Genomic DNA, 20,796 nt, shown 5'->3' with positions numbered 1-20,796 from the left:
ACTCAGGCTCGAGGTGACCGAGAATGATCCCGCCACCAGAGTACTGCTTTCTTCCCTCTCCTGTTTCCTGTAGGTGCAATCCCCGTCACCCACCTTGCCAGCTTTCCCTCCTTCTCTGTCAAGGCAGAGGCATTTGGTGGGCAGGGGAGGGTCTTGAGGGGTTCCGGCCACCGGTGCCATCTGCGTCTCCTGCTTGTGACCAAAGTGAACCACCACGTGTGGTCCGGGGGAATCTCTTGTCTTCCGCCCGTGGGCCTCCTCCTCACTTCAACAGGGAGATGTCGTCCGCAAAGTCATCGTGTTGATGGCGCAGGCAGCGGAGGCAGCGCCACTGGCACACCATGAGGCACAGTGGCAGCATGAAGAGGGCGCAGATGGCAGCCATGACGTAGGCTATGGTCATGAGGGTTGATTCATCTGTCTGTGGGATGTTGTAGCCACAGTCTTCCATGTCTGGGGTGACGAAAGGGCCTTCCACTGCTGCTGTCCTGAACTCATCATGCACTGGAGAGAGGGCACACGTCAGTGGGCGGCTCTCATCGTCACAGAGCAGTTTCGCTTATACAACAAAAAGAACTTCCCGATAGGCCTTGAAATTAGCCCCTGAGAAGGCTCTAGCATCTCCTTGCCTGGAGGTGTTTAGGGGCCAGACCGAAAGCCCTTGCTAGGGAGAGGCACGCCTCTCCTCCCCGCAGGCCAGTGGGAGCAACAGCCCTTGCCTGTATAAGCCTGCGGTAGGAATGGCGCCTGAAAGTCAGTCTTGTGAGTTGCCCAAAAGGCCAGCCCCACGTATACCTGGTAGACTCACCTTTTCGGCCGATACCCACTGGAAAGACCTGGCCACCGATCCTCAAGTAGCCGGCATTCAAGCTCATCACGTAGCAGCTGACCAGGTCACTGTAGGCTCAGCCTGCTGCCCTTGGAGCGAGAGCTTCCCAAGGGCCCGAGGCAGCCCTTGCTGTTGCGGTCTGCAGCAGAGGTCACCGACCCACGCAGGGCTCACCGTGCCAGGCAGCACAGAAAAAGCACAAGCACGCTAGCTTTTGCCCAACGTGTTGGCTCTGCCTTGAGGCAACTGTTACTACCTCCCAGGCTGACAGGGGCCCAGGTATCCTAACTGCTGGACAGCGAGAACACGGACAGACCGACCCCACCCTCCTGCCTGGCTCTTACCGTGACAAGCACTGACAGCAAAGCCAATTCGTTTCCGGGCCCGATCAAAGACCACGTAGAAGCCCTCCATGATCACAGCTCCCATGACCGTGCCCGTGGAGGACTGTGAGATGGCGAACTTGTAGCAGTCGTCTTGGGACGTGGCCACGTCTTCCACTGGCCGCAGGTATTGCTGGGGACAAACAAGCAAAGAGGGAGAGGCTGTCTTCCTCACTCCAGCCCTCTCCCAGCCTCTGCGTTCCAGGTATCTGTGCCCTCGGGCTGCTCCTCCCTCTGCCATCCCTGAGCTCTGCGTGCTCCGTTTCTGCAAGAGCCCTCTTCCATGGGACGCTCCTCTACTTATTCTTCCACTTGCGAGAGGCCATGCCTGGTCCCTATCTCCCCGGCTGTACCGTGACCGCTTCCTGGGCTGGGGGACATACCTGTGGAAGGATGGTGATGCGGAAGGACTGATTGGTGACCTCACCCATTAGGTAGAGGGAGATGACTGGGAAAATGTTCCAAGGGGTGGTGCCTGCTTGCCAGCACACCAGCTGCTCCCCCAGCCAAAACCCGTCCGGAAACTTCTCCGTCTATGTGGGCGAGAAAGGGATAGTGATGGGGAAACTGCCTTCTTCCAGCACCTCGCTTCTCCCGCTTTCACGTGACACTTCCCGGGCCCTGTATTTGCTTTTCTGTGGAATACCCGAGCTGGGGGAAGGCACGCTGAAACCCAAGAATCAGGGGAAGACAGAGGGAGGGCGAAGCCAACGCTTTGCACCAGGGGGACTGTGTGATGAGCTAACCGAGACCCAGGAAAGAGACTCGCTTTGAAGGCATTTAAGTACAAGGATCTAAAGGTAGACGACTTGGCTCTTGTTGAGACCTGTGACCTCCACGGACTTCCTCGGACACCACGTCATCTCTCGTACCCCTGCCCTTAGTCCCACTGACCGAGGAGGCTGCCTTGATGGATTTAACGGCGGCTTCAAACACCTTCTTGGGCAAACGAAGGTTGGTGGTGCCACTGTCCACGATGCTCTTGTCGTAGTTGTACTAGGATGGGGAGAGAGGGTTGGAAGAGTCAAAAGCCTTTCTTGATGCCAGGCCCTGGACAGAATCGGAAGGGTGAATCTGACTGCTGGGGGGACATCCTGGCTTCGTACTTCTTAGGAGTAGATCCGTAGGCGAGTTGTTTAGCCTCTGTGCCTCAGTTTCCTCATCTTTAAAATGAGGATAATAATAGTACCTACCTCAAAGAGTTCTTTTAAGGATTAAATTAATACATTTGAAGCGCTTAGAATTGTGCCCGGCACATAGGAAGTATCCAGTAAATACTAACTCTTGTTATCTTGGGTGGGGCAGACGTTCTCCAGATCTTGAAAATAAAAATACCTTGTATAGTGCTTTTAACTTTTCGTAGTACTTTTATATCTGTTCGAATTTAACATCATTAAGGATCTAGATAAGGAAGACCCAAATGGTTTAGCTGCTATTTACTGAGTACTGCTATGTGCCAGGCCCTGGGAGAAACAATTTACCCATTTTTCTCTGTCTTCACCACAGTCTTTGCAAAGCTGTTTTTCCCTCTGTTTTGCAGATGAGGGGACTGAAACGCAAAATAGTAACTTGCCTGAGGGCACGTGGCTCGTAAAAGGCAAAGCTAGAAACCCAGGTTTTTCCAACTCCAAGCTGGACTCTTCCACTTACATCATATGAAGCTGCCTCACCAACAACTTGCCCAAGGCCATCAAGCAAGGCGGTGACTAGAGTCCAGACATGTTCTTTCCCTTCTTAGACCATAATCCACATGGTCCCCGTGAAAGTGCCCTGCCAGTCCCTAGCCCCAAACTTCAGGTCCTGTCGTGTTACCGTTAAGCTCACGACGGTTCTAGGCTCAGCCCCCAACCCTTTCTGCAGGTCCCCTGTACCACTGCTGCGTCCTCCCAACCTCATAACTCAGGGTCTGACCTCATGCTACGTTGCCTCCCCCTTACCTCTCCCTGGTCCCCCTGGTGTCATTACCTCCTTGCAGTCCATCTTCAGATCCTGCCCGTTGATCTCCACCCGCACAATGATCACCTCGTAGTACCACTCCCGCCGGATGGGTGTGTACCAGAGGCTGCCCGTGTACAGTGAGTGGTCGATACCCCCAATGATCTAGGGAGAAAAGGAGGCAGGTACTCGTGTCCCGGCGCAGAGGGACAGGATGTTACCCAGAGACAAAGCCACGGGAGCAGAGATTCCCTGGGGGGGGGGTGGGGGTGGGGGTGGCCAGGCCCTTTACAGGCCACCTTTCTCACCTTCCTGCTTCTCATCAATTCATGTCCCAAAGTGATTTGTAGTTTCTTAAATGTGTTAAGAATGTGTCAGGGGAAGACGTTACAGGACTTTAAATTATTTGTTTCAGAATCTCGCAGCCCTCAATATAAAGTTATTTAAACCTCAACTGGCACAATAAATGTTAAATGAATGATTATTTGCTTCTCTTACAAGTTTTATTTTCTCTGCTTGTTGGAGATGGAGAACCATTCACCAGTTGTCCTAATTAATTAATAAATAGACTTTTAGACTCCTCACATCTCTGCCTTCTGATCATCAGACTAAATAAACTTAATTTGAGAGGTCTCATTTTCATTTCCTTTCAAGTTCCCTAACCATCTCATCCTTTCCAAGTTTACCATAGGCACCTGGAATCATTTCTGGACTAACGCAAGGAAGAAAAGGATGGAAAAAGAAAAACGGAGATGGGGAATACAAAGAGGTTTCTCTTGGTTCTGAGTAGTGGAGCCCAAGAGTGTGGTGGAGCCTTAGAGGGAGGGGAGGCAGGTGGTGCCCACCCCTCTGCCCAGTGCCAGACTGCCCCTCTCTGAGGATCTACTCACCATGCTCCCTCCAACTGAGGCCAGCACTTCTGACTGGTTGAGGGGAAAGCCGGCACCGCAGAGCTGCAGGGAGAAGAGGTTGGGAACGTGGGTCTGCTTTACCAGGGAGTCAAAGAACGGCTCCAGGGAGTCATCGGGCTGTGGAGACAAGGAGTGAATCCTCACACAGAGGCCCTAATGGAAAGAGCCCAGCTTCCTAAACTGGAAGGCCAAAGCAAAAACTTGGGGGATGTTCCTTGGGAAAGACTGTCTTGAAGTACTGAGATTTGGCAGAGAGAGGGTTAGCAAGAGACACTGGCAGTACAAACAGGAAAGATCTACAGAATCTTTGATCCCCACGTGCTTAACCCGTTTCAGATTTATGGGGCGGGGGGCGGGGGGGGGGGAGGGCTGTCTTATTCCTAAGATCTTGGGAGTCGGTAGAAACCAGAGCCTACTCTTGGACCTGTCACAGTATCCCTCGCTATAGTTCTGCCTTCTACAGGGACAAGATTCAGATGGCCACCCCATCCTTGTGTTAACTAATCCTTCCAGCTGATTTGTTCCCCCCCCTCCGTCCTTTCCTCTTCTCTCCAAACCCGTCCCTCTGTGGCATGGAGGGAGTGACACACAGACACAGTGCCCAGGGGTAGGCTTTGTTCCTCTCACCCTGGCAATTTCAGCATAGGCCAGCCCCAGGATGCCCTCCCAGTTGGAGCCATTGATGAAGAACTTGTCTGATTCGGTGATGGCGGCGATGTTGGCACGCACAGTGACGTTGGGGCCGTGGGGGATGCTCACCAGGTCGGTGCCCAGCTCTCCCTCCCACTTGCCCTGGGTGTAGGGCACATACACACCCTTCCGGAGGTCCCGGTACGTGCTGGACCTGTGGAAAGGAGGCAGAGATCTGTGGAGGCAGGACCACAACAAGTGGCATAGGGATCCAGCGTCTCCCCTACTCCCAGATGCCTCCCCTTATGTCCGAGGCATCGTACATAAGGTACTTTCAGACTGCTCAGCAGACCATCCCAGATCAGACACCCAGATCAGAATGGAAAGCAACCCTGCAAACAGATGACGGGAGCTATTACTGGGGCTCACTCTCCTGTCTCCATAGCTCATACCCCTAGACCTTGAGCTCAGGCCCTGTGAGGAACAAGCCTAGGCTTTGTGTATTGTGCCCGCTGCTGCTGAGGGACAGCTAGTGGGCATCTCTTCCCCCACCCCCCAGCTCCATCAAGCTCCCAGAGAAAAGGAGCCTTTGACTCTTGCTGCCTTGGGACCCGGTGGTACCATCTGAGTGGCAGAGAACGTGCCAGGCGGGGTGAATGTGGAAACTCTCCGGCAAGTTCCTCCAAAGAAAGAATCGGCACAGCCCTCAGCAGAGCAGGTAAGTGAGTATTACACACCACTTGTGTGGAACGTGTTCATGAGCACGTGACCCCTCCCCCTGTGTTTCATCACGCCACTACCCCAGCCTTGTGTACGTGCTGGAGGGCAGTGATGGGACTGGGACAAGGAGCGGGAATGAATTCCCTTTCGTGGATCCTGACCACGCCCCGTCCCTGACTGCTGTCTTCAGACAGGGAGGTTAAAGGTGAAGGAGCCTAAGAAGGCAGAAGATGCCGAAGGTGGCTTTGGCATCTGCCTAGAAGTCCGAGAATAGGATTAAAGGCTCTGCTTACAGATTTACACACACAGAGATGCCTCAGACATTAGATGTCCTCTCGCCGCTTCTTGCTTTTGTGCTAAGGAGGCTCCCACGTCATCCTTCTCTGCCTCTCACCTTAAAAACCCACATCGACCCTCCCTGCCACCAGCTAGCTACGTCCAGCCGCTGGAACTCTGGACGGTGCAGGGAGACATTATGGCTTTCAATCCCTGATACGGGTCTGGGCAGTGGGGCTTATGGAAGGTTCTTCCTTCCCTCCCTTGAACCGTGCAGTACCACCAGGAGTAGCCCCCGGGCGGGAGCACAGTGAAGGGAGCCGTCACTGCAGCCTGCCCAGCCTGGACTGAGTGAGTCGGTGTTGCCAGAAACCTGAGAGCCACTGAAGGGACCGGGGTTGGGCAGGCTGGGATGACGTCTCCACGTCTCCCAATTCAGGCAGAGAGAAGAAGACTCTTGGGTTGGGAACTGGGGGGCTCCTCTGCTTCCTGCTTCCCTCCCCAAGGAGGCTGCCTTTGTCTCTGTACTGAAGCACTTCTTGGTGGTCCCTCGGCCTCCCTTTTCCCAGAGTAAACCCCCTCACATCCCCCCTCTCCACTCCTCTCTCTTGGAAAGCTTCCGAGGAGCTCATCTTTCTCCCCAAAGCCCTCCCCTGACCCTTCTGGACCCTGGATCGTTGGGAAGCGTTCTCTCTAGCTCTCCCCAGGACTCACAGCTGCCTCTGGTAGTAGCGGTGCAGGAAAGGGTGGGGGGAAGCCCCCACTGCAAAGTTACTGCTGCCCGTGTCCACCAGGATGTTGAGCTGTCAGAGAAAGGGGAGAGAAAGATGTCATCCACACGAGGCTCTGGGCTCGCCACCTCCTTTGTCCTTCACCCCACCGGCAATAGACTCTCCCTTTGGCAGGTCCCGGTGAAACTTCTACCATGGGGGACAGAACAGCCTGGCCCCTGCTACCACCATGACCACAGACGGAATATGGCCTCCTGTGCCATTCTCAGCCTGGCCTCGTGTCTGCTCCTGCCTCCTCCGCGGCATCCCAACATTTTCTGTGTTGCCAGAGCCACGTTATCTCTGTGGTTTTCATTCCTCTTAGTCTCTACTGTCAGACTGCCCTTACCCACTTCGTGTGCCTATCTGGTCGTGTCTGCAGAGCTTGCCCCTTCCCTCCTTTTCCAGTCCTCCTAGGGAGCAGATCACCCAGCAGGCGGCTGGGCTCACATCCCCGTGCAGCCCAGAAATGCTATTCTAGGAGCTGGCACGGGCAAGGGAAGCTGCGGGGACGAGGACGGCGTGTTGGTGCCCACATGTTTCTGACCCTGCCTGCCAGAATGTGGCTCCCCAAGAAGGGCTCCCCTCCTGTCTCCGAGGTGACACAGGCCTAGGAGTCTTGCTCTCAGAAATAGTAGGGAGCCAGGAGCCCACGCCGACGTCCCGGTAAAAACCCATCTTGTCAGGGCCCTGGGTTTTGGCTAAATGAATACAGACAGGTGTCTTCTTGGTGTGCAGCTCCTTCTAGTGTTTCTACTTTTCTCAACCCTCCTTTCTCCTTTGGCGGCCTGATCCGTCCCTCAGTCAGTCCAGAGCCACATCTTGAATATCTTAACTGTATCCTCACAGGCAGAGAGGCAACGCCTCTGTCCTCAGAAGCACGGTTCCCCAAGAACTGACCCTCTTTTGCTGACTTTTCATGCCCATCTCCTCTTCTCCCCTGACCTCAGGGCTCTGTCATTCCCGTGTCCTCTCTCCTCGGTGCGGTGAAGTCAGCTGACCTCAGTTGTGGTGCAGGCTCTGACCTTGTCACCTTGGGCAAGTCCCCGTGCTCCTCTAGGCTTCAGTTTCCTCCTCTGCCAGATCCTCTGGCTCCTTCCTGCTCTCAGTGGTCCTTGTGGCTCCGCTGACTGCACCTCCCCAGCACCTGCTTAGGCCTCCTGGCCTCCCCGTGTCCCCAAAGACCCTTCTCTAGGGCTGTCTGTCCCCCCCCAACGCCCTCTGACCCTGCCTCCGCCCTCCTTCCCAGCCCCTTCTCCCCCCTGGTTCCCATTTCCCACCCCTGCCCTTCCTCCCCCACCTCTCCCCGGGCCCTCTCCAGGGTCTCTGGGCAGCCGCCCGCAGGCTCCAGATGCTGTGCTTTCAGAATCAATAGAGCTGGAGGCGCAGCAGTTCAGATTTCAGTCAACCAGGTTAATGATTAAAAAGGCTTCTCCCCACCTACTCCCTGGAGCCCCTCCCCCACCCGCTAGGACTCTGCTCCCAGGCACTAGGGTTGGCCTCATTCTTAGGGATCCCTATTATCACTGGGCCCCAAAGAAGGGTCCCCATAGCTGTGCAAGAGAGGGCTCCCTGGAATGTGTGCCTGGCTGGCTCTAGGAAAACGACCACCTGGGCTCTTCTTCCTGAGGTCCCAGCTGGTCCAGGCCTCCCCCTCTACTCTCCCCTCCTGAGAACCTCTCCCTCCCTAACCAGGAGGCCCAGTCACTCTTGTCCTTCTGGGCCCAGCCTTTCTCCCCGTCTGAGGAAGGCCCCTCCCTTCCACCTCAAAGGGGGTCAAGCCCAGAGCCCGATGACCCCCACCCACTCCCACACTAGGAATTCGGGCCACCACAGCCCCGTCCGCCACCTGCTCTCCATCCGCCACAAAAAATGGGAAACCAACGTAAATGGCCGAGATTCCCTCCTGAGCAAACGTCCAACTATCTGCTCTTTGCCAAGAGCTCCTGGCTTCTGAGAGAAGCGGTTCTTGGTCCCGCCCTCCCAACACTTCTCACTCGAGCCCCAGAGCAGACTCTCTCTCTTTCCTGCTCCCTGTGGAGGGCTCTCATGGGGCAGGCGCTTCAGGCAGCAGAGCCACCACCCGGGATGCAACAGGGCAGGTAAGGGCAGCCTGGAAGAGGCGGGTTGGAGCGAAGGGGTTTCCAGCGGTCACACCTCCAGAGTGAGGCCTCGCCTCTTACTGCCCCGGAACAGAGGCCGAGGCCGGCAGATGAGACCTCCCTGACCCCCACAGCCAGTCACCGCCACCTGCCCGCTGCTGCGCCCACCTGTCCTTCCCCTCGGCTGCCCCTGCCCGGCTCCCCGCCTCTCCCTCGGGTACGTTCGCCCTCGTACAACCACCCCAACCCCAGTCTGGGTTCCTCCCATTGGCATTTACAACTGCTGGAGTTTCTCCATTAAAAAAAAAAAACCTTCCTCAATCTCACATCCACCTCCAGCCACCATCCCCTCCCTCACAACCCAAGTCTGCAGCCAAGCTGTCTTCTTTCTTCACCTCCCACTCGTTCCTCAACCCATCCTAAAACGGGTCCTCCTCTGCCCCTCCCTCCACTACAGAACAGCCCTTACTACAGCCGGCAAAGGTTTCAAATACAAAAGACGTGTTTCACATCCATGCCCATCTGACTGTGAGGACTTGCTTCTCCCTCCTAGACACACTCTTCCCTGCCACCCCGTCCCGTGAGTGTCCTCCCCATCTCTGACCAGATCTCCTCTGGTCCGCTCTGCAGGCTCACTTCTCAAGGCTCGGGCTCCGGCCCTCTTCCTCTCAGGCCCTACCCTCCCTCTGCCACCTCCCCTGTGGCCACAGCTCCAAGTATCACCTCTGCCCCCGAGCTGATAGCCCGAAGCCCTTTCCTCCCCTTTGAGCTCCAGAAGCACATAAGCAACGTCCTCAAAGTCACCTCAAGTTCAGGATGGCTAAAACTGACCTTCCACGGTCCCACCCGTTCGTCTCTCCTCAGCCTTCCCCGTGTCAGTGGATGGCGTCACCATCCATCTGTTCTCTCTCTAAGTCAGCAACTGGGGGGGGGGACATCCTAACACCTTCCTCTTCTTCACATCTCCATCCGATGCATCAAGTCCTGTCCAATTAACCTTCTCAAAAGTCTCTGGAATTTACTCATTTCTCGCCACCTCCCTTGCCACCCTTGGGCCAAGCTTTCATCACCTCATTCTGGAATATCACAATAGCTTCTCAACTGGTTTTGGCACATTCGCCCTGGACCTCTCCAACCTGTCTCTGCACTATGGCTAGGGTGGTCTTTTCCAAGTGCAGATTTGACTATGTTGCCCTCCCACGTCAATCAATTCCCCCTGCTATGAAAATAAAAAATGTAAGCTTTCACATTTCCTGCAGGGCCCTTCCTTGTCCGGCCCTGCCTGCACAGCCAGCCTCGTTTGTCCTGTACTTCCCAGCCCCTGGCCCGCTAGCTCATTGGAGGGCCTCAAACCAGCCATGGTCCTCCCCTCGAAGACAGACGCGAAGGTCCTTCACTGTGCCCAGACATCTTCCTTCTCGCTGGCAAGTCTGTCTACTCATCTGTCATCCCGCAGTCCGAGCTCAGAAGGGACTACCTCCTCGCGGGGAAAGACCAGGTCATTGTCTCTTATTAAAATGCCTCCCTAGAACGTGTCACTCTGTCACGTCACATTGAATCTCACCTCCCTTGTATCTAATTTTTCAAAAAATCCGCATCGTGTCCCTAATGGGTATCACGGTACCTGGCAATAAGTAGTTCTTGAATTAACGTTAAAGGAAAGAAAAGGGGAAAGAGCTACTCTATCCTGTTTTTTGGATGACGGAGAGAGCCCTCAGTGGCTCCCCAGCTGTGGGTGTTTGTAGGTGTAGCTTGAGCTCAGACCCGTCTTCCTCTCACCGGCCCCCAGGTTTGACTTGGGATACAAGTGGTAGTAGCCTGGGGTCCTGGAGCCATCTTCTTCCCCAACCCTTGGGGCAGGCTGACCCAGGAGTCTCTGTAGCTATTATATTTTAGATTCCCAGGAGATCACAGCCTGGGGTCAGGGCTAGGTCACTGCCAATCACTTAACAAACAAATGCTCCCCCACCCCATCACCGGGGCCTCTGAGGGAAGGCAGCTTCATGGAAGTGCTAACAAGCCCCACAGGGAGAGGCACACCTGCCCATTTCACTCTGCAGGCCAGGCTCCCCAAGAGGAGTTTTCAGCAAAAGACCTTGGGTGATGAGATAGATATGGAGCGGGTGGGTTGGTGAGTTCTGGGTAAAGCCGGTGAGTTCTTTGTTCTCCAAATCTCACCTGTCTTGGCCCCAGCCCTCAGCAGACAGGGATAGCTTAGATTCTTCTGGATGAAAAGAGCCTTCAGGGGTCATCTGTCCATCAGCCTAGACAGATTCTGAAAGGCCAACTCTGAAAGGTCTCTGGTTACTAAGATCTACAACCTGGTCTGGTAGTCTATCCCAGGGCCCTAGGAGGGGGCTTTAACTCGAATTCTTCCTATCAAAGAGGAAGTCTCTTTCCTTGTGTGTGGGCCTCTACTCTTGTCTAATAAGCCTTTTAGCAAAAGCTGGGATTGGAAGGCTTTCTCCCATTTTACAGAGAAGGAAACCGGCACCCGGAGCGAGTGGGCAATTTGACCCATCTAACGCAATAAGCCACAAAGCTAGACAAGAACCCCTTGGTTCTGACCAACTCCATGTCTGGTGTTTCATTTCTTGACCTTCCCGTCTTTCATTTGGAGAGGAAGTAGATGGTAGGTTGCTACACTGATCAATCACGCTTTCCTGTATCCATGTCTTTGTGTGATCCCCTGTGACATCGACTCGAGGCTTGGCCATGTGATTGCTGTAACCAGTGGAGCGTCAGTAAGGGGGGAAAGCAGAGGCCTGATAAGGGCCTGTGCACTGGGGAATGTGCACCGGCCTCTTGGAATGCCTCCCTGATATTGTATGTGGAGAAGCTCCGTCTTGTCTCCTTGAAGATGAAAGACTTCATGGAGAGGGAGGTCCAGCAGGCCCAGCTTTGTCCGGACCCCCGCTGACCCACCTGCTGAACGCAGCCACGTGAGTGAGTCCAGGTAAAACCTGGAGAAGAGCCACTAGCGAACCCACGGAATCCTGACAAACAAAATGGCTCTTGTTTTCAGCCACCATGTTTTGGAGTAGTTTGTTACACAGCATCAGATAACAGATCCACTATCTGAATTAAATCCCGAAAACCCCGTCCTCGGGGGCATCTCACCAACCATAGGTCAACCCTGATGAACATTTCTTGTCACTTGTTCCCCCCCACCCCCCACCATGCTTCTCAAACGCATCATGATCTCAAATGCACGATGGCCTCTGCACTTTTGCATATCCTGTTTCCTAGGCCTAGAACATTCTCTCCATGTTTTGTCTAATTTCTCTTTGTCTTTCAAGGCACAGTGTAAATATCCTTCCTCCCAAAGGTCTTGCCGTGATGCCCTCAGCCAAGGTAAGGCTCCTTCTCTTGCAGGTCCTCAGTAACACCGGTACTTACTTGTATATCACTCATCTTATCTCATGTCTGCCTCCCACACTATGAGCTCTGCACAAGGGTGGGGAGCACTTCTGTCTCCTTATCATCATATTCCTCCCTAGCGCTCAGCAGGTGCTCCATAATGACTTTTTTCCACAATGACAGTAATTGCCTCATTTCCTGTAGTTCTCTGTGACCCTACAGACTCTTGCTATTAATTCTCAGCCCCGGGGTCCTTGCAGGGGTGATTTCAGCCTGGTACCATGAATGGTGACAGTGACCGTGGATGCCCACTATATCCATGAAATTGACTAGATTATCTACCCAGGTTCTTAGAGCAATGGTAGTGACTTCAGGACTCGGTCCTAGACCTTTGAGTCAGCTTCGTCTGCTTTCCTGAGGGGACATTCCCAGACCCGAGCTTGCCCAAGGCTGAGAAAAGGGGGCAAGGAAGGACAAGAGGAGCCTAACGTCAGCAGCTGGCAGTGGCCGAGGGCCAACAGAGCACACAGCTCCTGCCCCCAACCGAGTCCAGCGATTGGATCCTGTCCAGGTTCCCTCCGCCTTGACCAAATCAGCTGATCCACTGGAAATTCTTTCCCTAGACATACCCTTGCTTTCCATTTCTCTCTCCAGGCTGAAGCTGATAATCGATATCTGGGAGCAAGCAGCCTGCTGGGTACCACTTACCCTACCTTGGGCTGTTTTTTTGTTTTTTGGTTTTTTTTTTAGAGGAATCCAAAGGTGGCTGGGTCACCCCAAACCTTATCTAGTGCACCTTTCTCCCTTTAGACAGGATGTTCCATTTCCCCCAGGGTCAAACCCAACTCAACTAATATTTATCAAGGCTTCCTATTCAGCGAGATGATGGATGCGAACGGTCAAAAAATGTACATGTCTGTTCTTAAAGAACAGATCTAAGACAATGGTTTTTCAAACTTTTTTTTTTTTTTTTTTTTTAAGCAGCAGAACTCTTTTCCAATTTTATGCAGGATCTCAATATACCAAAGAGAAAAAAATAAGAATTGTTCTTTGGGAGGGAGAGGTTTACTTCCTTTGTCCCTCTCACCTCCTGTGGTGGTTCTTGAGGCAGCTCTTGAACACCTCCAGCATCCACAGGACCCACCTGGAAACCTGCTGGTCTGGGAGGGATCATAGCAGCTATTGGCTACCTGCTTTTCATTGGCAGACAGTAAGTCCTTCCTACCGTCTAATCATGTCCTGCCCACAGGTGACAGTTGCTTTCATCTTCTTTTGGTCTGTCCTCAGTTGAAAATACAGCTGATCTCTGGCATAAGCCCACTTTGCTCCAGGGCACCTGGGTCATGCTCAGTACAGGCTTGTTTGTTTGAGCCATTGGGAGATGCTGTGGTTCACGCCTTGAGCTATTTGGCAAGAGCTCCACAGGCACTGGGAAAGAATTGGTGGGGTTCACCAGCCCCGAGAGGCCAATGCGGTCTGGACCCGGGGGTTACAGCGGGCAGTAGAGAGAGTAGCCACAGGTTGGTACAGTCCAGGAGACCTGGTGAAAGAGGACAGGCTGGGGTGGCAGGGGCAGGGAGCTCCGTGGTTTTGTCAGAGTCTGTGGGGAAAAAGACCAAGGAGTCCTAGCTCCCCCATGTCAGCCCTTAAGACTACTGATTCGCCATTCCCCTAGAGGAAGCACCTCCGCCCTCTCAGGATTCACTGGCTGCAGCACCTGAGGATGTGGCAGAAGGGCATCAGTGAATGTTTCCCAGCCCTCTGGGCCCATCCTGCCAGAGGTGGCTCAGGGCAGTTCCAGGACCAGGAAAATGGTCTGGCTCCCGCCTAGAATTCTCCACTGCCCAGGCCCCCAAGAGACATGTTCCCAGCAGAGAAGATAGTTGTCTGGTAGGGGAGCTTCCCTGAGACATGTTTCTCTTCCTGGATTTGCAACCCGAATTTTCTGCTTAGATCTTTTTTAGAGACACCCAAAAAGGGTTCCTGACAGTCTTTCCCCTACCCCCCACCTGCAGCTAAACTCTTTCTTTCCTGACCTGGGGAGGCAGAGGAGGAGAAGTGTGTGAAATGAGTGTGAGGGTCCCAGCAAAGCCCTCTTACGCAACCTGAAGCCAGTTGTGGTCTCAGGGACTGGGTGGAAACTTAGAAGTGGGATCTTGTCTAATCTTGCCTTGTCTAATTTGGATGGTGGTTCTTTGAGACCAATGTTTTTCAACCTTTTTAGTACTGGAAGGAAGGAAGGAAGGAAGGAAGGAAGGAAGGCAGATGGAGGAAGGAGGAAGGGAAGGATTGTTCTGGAATTCCACTGTATAAAACCAAGAAAAGCTCATTTAGGAGCAGGGAGAAGGGGGGAGGGTTTGGTGATGGGAGGGGTGAAAGGTCCAAAGTCTTTACCTCTTACCTTTCTCCTAACCTTCTCCTTCATCCTTGAGTCCCTTTATAGAATCTCACAAATCACAATTTGAAAACCATTTTAGGGAGGGGAGGTGGAAAACCATTTGACCCTTCTTGGTTTCTGAGACCCTGAACCCTCATGGTTTTCTGCTTCTCTGATCTCTATTTCTATTGCTCCCTTGAGCTCCAGTCTATGTTCAATATTCTTGTCCTAGTCATTTCTCTCCCCCGTTTTCCCTCCGTTGTCTCAAAGAACAAGTTTGCTAACTTGGCTTCCAGACCAGCTCTCTGCAGGTGACTCCTGAGTCTACCTGTCCGGTCATAACCCCTCACCTGGTTTCCAGATCCCCATGCTCAGCTGGTTGCTAGATTCATCAATAAGAATGGTCTACCGGCATCTCGGAGGCAACCACACATCTTAGACTGGAGAACACTGGAAAGAACCCAGGATTTGGACTTGGAGTCCAAAGACCTGGATTTGAAACTTGGCTCTGTCTTCCTTAGCGGAGTCTCTTTGGACAAACCACTTAGTCTGTCTGAGCCTTAGTTTCCTCACCCCCCAAATGAACATGCTAGTACTTCTCCCTTGCAATGAAAGCAGGATCATAAACGTGGAATTTTGATGAACTATACTGTGCTTTAAAGTTTTCTCCTTTTGCTGTGTTCCCTGACGCCACAGAGAGGTCACGGGGAAGGGAATCTCGTCTCTTCCCTCTCCCTCCCCAGGAGCAGAGAACACCTGCTTGAACTGACACGTGAATGCTGGATCTCTGAGGACTTCTTTCTATCCTTGCTGCCACCGGCGTCTTTCAGGCCCTCGTGTCTGACTGAGGGCCTTGCCTCAGGCTCTAGACTATCCCGCTATGCTCCACACTGGAGTTGTTTTCCTAGAACCCACACCACACTGGACCACTCCCCTTCTCATATACTCAAAAGGACTCCCGACTGCCTGCAAAGCACAACCCAACCTCCACTCAGCCTCACAGCGCCCCTGCCATACAACTTTCAGCTTCTCAGCCCAGGTCATCGCCTCTCTCCATGAAGCGTCCCCCCAGCCGCCCCCCGCCACCCCATCTCCAAATAGCAAAGCTTTCTCATCTTTCTAGGCCATACTCAAATGCTCCCTTTTCCAGCAAGCCTTTCCCAACACCCTGTCAGTAGTAGCCGCTTCTTTCTTTGCACCTTCTATGCCTCCCTGTTCTTCTCTTTGTACCAAATGCGTTCGGTCTCATATGCTGTTTAGCTCTTTATATGTCTGTGTCTCACACTGGACTGCAAGTTCTCCAAGGGCTAAGACCATGACATTATTTTTCTCTTCTGCTCACAGTAGGTGCTCAAGAAACATTTGTTAAACTGCACTGACTACCACCAGATCTCAATCCTCACAAGTATTATCCTGGGCTTGGACACTGATGCTCATCCCATTATAATGAGATGATATCCTTTCACTTAAGCGAAAAGGATGAATGGGCTTCTTTCTCCACAGGCTCCTGTTCTGTACTTATAAGCACCCATCGAGAGTTCTATTAGTCTGTCCTACACTTTATTCACTCACTCAATGTTTTTTAGGTGCATGTTCTGCATCTGGCACTATCATAGATATTAGATAAGAGAAATAAGACATTGCAAAAAAAAATTTTTTTTTTCCCAGAAGACCTTGTCCTCAAGAGCTTGATGTTCTGAGAGGGAAACAAACACAAAAACGCCATAATATGTTCTTCTAAGTGTAACGAGGGAGACAGGAGAGGGTGTCCCGGCAGAATGAAAAGAAATGGTCGTGCTAAGCCCTCTCTTCTCCCCCAAGATACCCGGCCAGGTGGCATGGCAGAGTAGAAAGATCCAGGTGAGAGAGGGTCTCAGCTTACTGGCCTGTCTTCTGGCCAATTGTTTAAATTTTCAGTCCCCATTTCTTTTGCTGGAACTTGTGAGTGATAGGACCATTTTTATATGTTGCAGGAAGGACTGTAAAGAACAAAATAACCTATACAGAATATATTTGAAAACTTTACATAAACTACAACCATAAAGACAAGTGTACATTTGTCCACCGTTACTGAATAAACCAGCCCCTCCTGCCCACCTTCCTGGTCCCTCAAATGGTCTCGTATCCTCCCAGATCAGAATCCTGAAATCACCCCTGATGTCTTCTTCCTCACCCTTCATGCCAGTGTCACCAAGCCCTGTTCAGCTGTCCTGGAATGTCCCTGCATCCTGGTCTTCTCTTCCCTTTCCACCTTATCATGGCCCCATGCTGCCCTTGCCACAGTGCCTCACACCCAGACTGTTGTGACAGAGCCTCCTGCCCTTGTACCTCTCAGTTCTATTCTTCCTAAAATTCAGATGTCTCTTCCTAAAAGATCGCTTTTTCTATGTCATTCCCCTGTACAAATAAACTCAAGCTTCCCCCTATGTCTGCAGACTGAAGTCTAAACCTTATAGCTTCATGTTGAAGGCTTTTGGCAATTCGGCTCTATCCTATTTACCCAAATCTGTAGCATTAACCAGACTGGCTTTTCACTGCCTCCTGAACAAACATGCATGAGCCCAGACACACGTCTCATTTTCTCATTCGTTGCGGCTTCTTCTGGTCTCAGGGACCCAGGCTAAGGATGGGAAGAAGTGGACATTCAAGTTAAGTGCAGTTACAGTTGTGTGGGACAGGTACCATTTCCCCACCGGGAACAGCTTCCCCTCTCCTAGCCATCCTTCAAGACCATGCTCACAGCACACCTCCTCCAGGAGGCTTTCCTTGATTTTACCTCCTGAACACCTAAAGCACTCACTCTTCGAACTACTGCGGATCAGTGCTTCTCGAGCTTGAGCCAGGGCCCCTGAAATTCCAACTCAGTAAGTCTGGGGTGGGACCAGAGAAGTTATGTTTGTAATAGGCTCTGGTGGCAAAGGTCTCAGTGCTGCTTTGAATTACCTCGTACTGGCACTTACGCTTTCACTCTCTATACTCCTCGTGGGCAGAAAACCTATCCCCTGTCTCCCTGAGGATCAGCTCTCAACCCCCCCACCTAATCACCTGGCATACGGAAAGTGCTCCCCAAGTCCCACTTCTCCTTGTTCAGAGCACCCCGCCAACCACATTCTCATCTGCTCACAACAGCCCCACCAGGCGAGGGGAAAGGGCCTCCTTCTCGAAACTGCTGGGGAGGGAATCAAAGTCACCACAGAGCACAGACCGGCTGGCATTGGCTCGTGTTCACAGCCATAGGGCAACCCAGAGTCTCTCTAACTGTGGGCTCCCCGGCAATGGTTCCTTGGGCCGGTGTTCAACTGTAGGCCCACTTTCCCTTTCTAGGAAGGAGGGGGAAGGAACTGACATTCGTCGGGCAATTACTCTCGGCCAATTTCTGGACTGGGGGATGTACACACTATCTCAGGGGGCCGGGGAAGTACAGTAACTGGTCCCTCAGTCCTGTGTGTGTAAAATATGGTGGCCCAGAGCTCCCAAGTTCTTGTGCTTCCTTGCATAGCACAGAAGAGAGAGATGTGGCCAGAGAAGTTAGCAGAAAGTGACTTCTATTTACTGGAGGTCACCTGTGTCCGCGTGCATTGTCCAAGGTGATTTCCCCTACAAGGTCCCATTTAACCCTTGCAAAGGGGATCTCCTTTCACCCGTTTTGAAGAACAAGGCAATAGCCTCAGAGAGGTTGCTTAATTTGCCCCAGGACACACAACTGAGAAAAGGAAAAGCTGCCGGCTATACGGCTGGAATTCCTGGTCTGTCTGGTGGATCCAAAGCCCCCTCCGTCGTGTGTCCATGCCCCAGGCTGTAACAGGGCTTGCACAGCGTATCAGTAGCAGATCAGGGAGTGGGTTGCAGGTCTTTACACCCCCTCTGCTACCTGAGAGTAGCTGCCCAGGCTGCTAGGGGCCTATCCTCACACGGATTTGAGACTGTTTCTGGGGAAGCTTTCATGCACCGGAAAGAGAAGGGGTCCGTAGGGGAGACCGGAGCCTTGGATGAGCTGGGGAGGTAGGACGTAGGCCTGGGTGGCAGGGACCTAGGAAGAATTGCTTCCATCAGGTAACTGGGGGGCAGAGGTTTGCGTCTCTCCCAGATCCAGTGTAAGAGCTGTCTGAGAAGTTCAAGAGAAGTGTGGCTGTTCCCTCTAAACACACTCCCACCTTCACGGACCCTCCCAAGGACGGGCCTCCCAACAACGGATCCCACAGATCCAGGGGGAGGGGGGTGCCTCACAGAAATGTGCAGGCTCGGATTCAAGGTGACACACACCAGCACATGCAGAACCATCCCGCCACCCGTGCCCAGGCCCACCCCCGGAGGAGGCAAATGTGCACAGAGGGCAGCAGCCACGACACCCCACCCACACAGGCACAGAAGGTGCATCCTCCCCCAGCCACCTTGGAGGTGCCGCGAAGGACTGGAAGGATGGGGAGAGCTGGCAGTGTTTTCTCCACCGCCGCCGGGCTGCCTTCACCCCTCCTCCCGCGCCTATCAGCTTGTGGAAGGAGTGTCATTCTTAGAAGGGGACTCTGGCTCCAGGGCTGCGGTTTGTCCTTTCTCCTGGCTCGGTTCAGTCCCCTCTGGCCTGTGCTGCGCGTGGCTTTGGGGGGAGGAGGAAGGGCCGGAGTGCAGGAAGCACAGGGGGAAGGGGAGGGAGGGCCTGGGGAAGCCAGAGTCTGTCTGGGGCTTCTGAGCTGGAGTGGCAGTCAGGAGGAGCTGGGAAACCCCGCTTTGCTGTCCCTGTGGCTGCCCAGACTTTGGGAGCAAGGGGTTTATTCAGCTCGTGTCAGGGTTCCTGGGTCCTCAAGGTGCTGGGAACCATGGTCAGAACCCCAGGTTCCCAGAACACCAGAGGAGGGGAGAGGGTCGGGTGACCAAGATCCAGAGTGCTGGGGTGGGGAGACTCAGGCTTGGCAGGGCTGACACCTGTTCACAGCGTCCCTATTGCCTGGACCCTTCCCCGGGCCAGCCCCCCCCACCCCCACCCCCGAATCTTTCTCTTGCCCCAGATCCTTACTGAGGAGTGTGCATGTGGGATTGGGGGCGAGGGGAAGACAGTCAGATGAGGGAGGCCGGGGAAGCCTGTGAGGGGAAGGGAGGTGGGAAAGGGGAACTTCGGGGTGACTGCTGCCAATAGGATCCCAGAGGGAATATCTGGGGGGAGGTCCCTCCTGCCCACACCATCCGGCCCATTTTAGCGGGGCCCAGCATGCTGCACCCCCCTCTCTCCCCTCTGCTCCTGCAGGGAGGAGGGGAGGGCTGGCCTGGAGCCCTTACCGTCTGTGGGGGGCTGCCCACGGTCATCTCCACGTAGTAGCCCTGACCGGACTTGCCCCTCAGGTTGTCCACCATCTCCACAAAGCTGCCCCTCCGGCCCGGCTCCTCTTGTTCCTCGTCGGTCTCCCGGGGCAGCCGCAGCCCCAGGGGGGCCCCCCCTAGCCCGCTTCGCAGGGGCAGCCGGATGCCAGGCTGGGTGCAGCGGGCAGGCAGCATTCCCGAGCTCATCCACAGCAGGAGCCAGGGCAGTGTTTGGGCCATGGTGGGCCTGGCCTTTGGGGCCCTCTGGGCTCACCCTGGGACCACGTCCGGCTCTGTTGCCTGCCCCCAACTCCGGGTGCTGGTGGTGGCTGCTCAGGAGAGGGAGCTGCGAGGCATCGGGGCTCCAGAGCCTGCAGGCCCCTCGGCCGGCCCCCCGGCGCCGTGTGGGGGGATCGGGCAGGAGAAATCCGCAGACGGAGAGAGGAGGAGACGGATCCGAAGCCGGCTACATCTGGCCAGCGGCGCCCAGCCTCAGCAGAGGTCTGGGAGAGGACGGCTCAGGCTCGGCGGGAGGCGGGGAGGGGCGGGCATGGCAGGTCGGCGGCCGCTGGCTTCTCGGTCCTCCCCCTGGGTGGGCGGCGGGGCAAGGCTCAGGGGGCTCCGGGGGCGCCCGCAGCTGCGTGTGCTGCTCAGGCCACCATAATCCGGCTCTCAGCTCCCAGGCAGCCCGGGGAGGCGGAAAGACTTGTGGCGGCGGCTGTCAAAGCCAAAGGGTTTTCACTCTTCCCTGGGACCGCTGGGAAGTGTAGTCTTCCCATGGCTGGCAGCCCAGCTTCCGGGGTTGGTGAGGGGTCTGGGATGCCCTCTGCCGAGATGGAGTCCACCCTGCAGGACCCTGGCAGGGCGGGCCGGAGGGACCATCTCGAGAGAGCGAGAGCGGCGGCAGACTTCGCAGTCCGTCAGTCCTTCATTCTGCATTTATTGAGCGCCCACTGCATGCCAGAGGTTCTCCCAGGCACTGGGGCTACACAGAGAAATAAAATGCACGTGCACCATACAAACTGATGTGGCATTAATGAATAGGGATTTGGGGGTACCTCTGGGGGATCTGGGTGACTCGGTGGGAGGAGGTGGTGTTTGATTCGCACTGTAAAGAACGGGTGGGATTTCCACAGGCAGATACTGCGGGAGAAAGAGGAAGGGGGGTAGACGGATATTCTAGGCAGCCAGCTGCATAAACAAGGTCCAAA

General features: G+C 54.2%; 1 protein-coding gene across 1 annotated transcript; it reads right to left on the bottom strand.

Moving 5' to 3' along the window:
• Positions 1 to 262: 262 nt before the first annotated feature.
• BACE1 (beta-secretase 1) lies at positions 263 to 20,344 on the bottom strand. The gene is made up of 9 exons (XM_049621164.1): positions 19,565 to 20,344; positions 6,399 to 6,487; positions 4,686 to 4,902; positions 4,038 to 4,175; positions 3,178 to 3,312; positions 2,107 to 2,208; positions 1,596 to 1,745; positions 1,174 to 1,345; positions 263 to 504 (listed from the first exon to the last, which is right to left on the bottom strand). The coding sequence occupies exons 1-9, from the start codon at positions 19,823 to 19,825 to the stop codon at positions 263 to 265; spliced, it is 1,506 nt and encodes a 501-aa protein (XP_049477121.1). The 5' UTR covers positions 19,826 to 20,344.
• Between the last annotated feature and the right edge of the window lie 452 nt (positions 20,345 to 20,796).

This window comes from Panthera uncia, chromosome D1 (genome assembly GCF_023721935.1).
Source record: "Panthera uncia isolate 11264 chromosome D1, Puncia_PCG_1.0, whole genome shotgun sequence".
In the NCBI taxonomy this organism is placed as follows: Eukaryota; Metazoa; Chordata; class Mammalia; order Carnivora; family Felidae; genus Panthera; species Panthera uncia.
The sequence above is the reverse complement of the archived record's forward strand: the minus strand, read 5'-3'. Positions and strand labels throughout refer to the sequence as shown.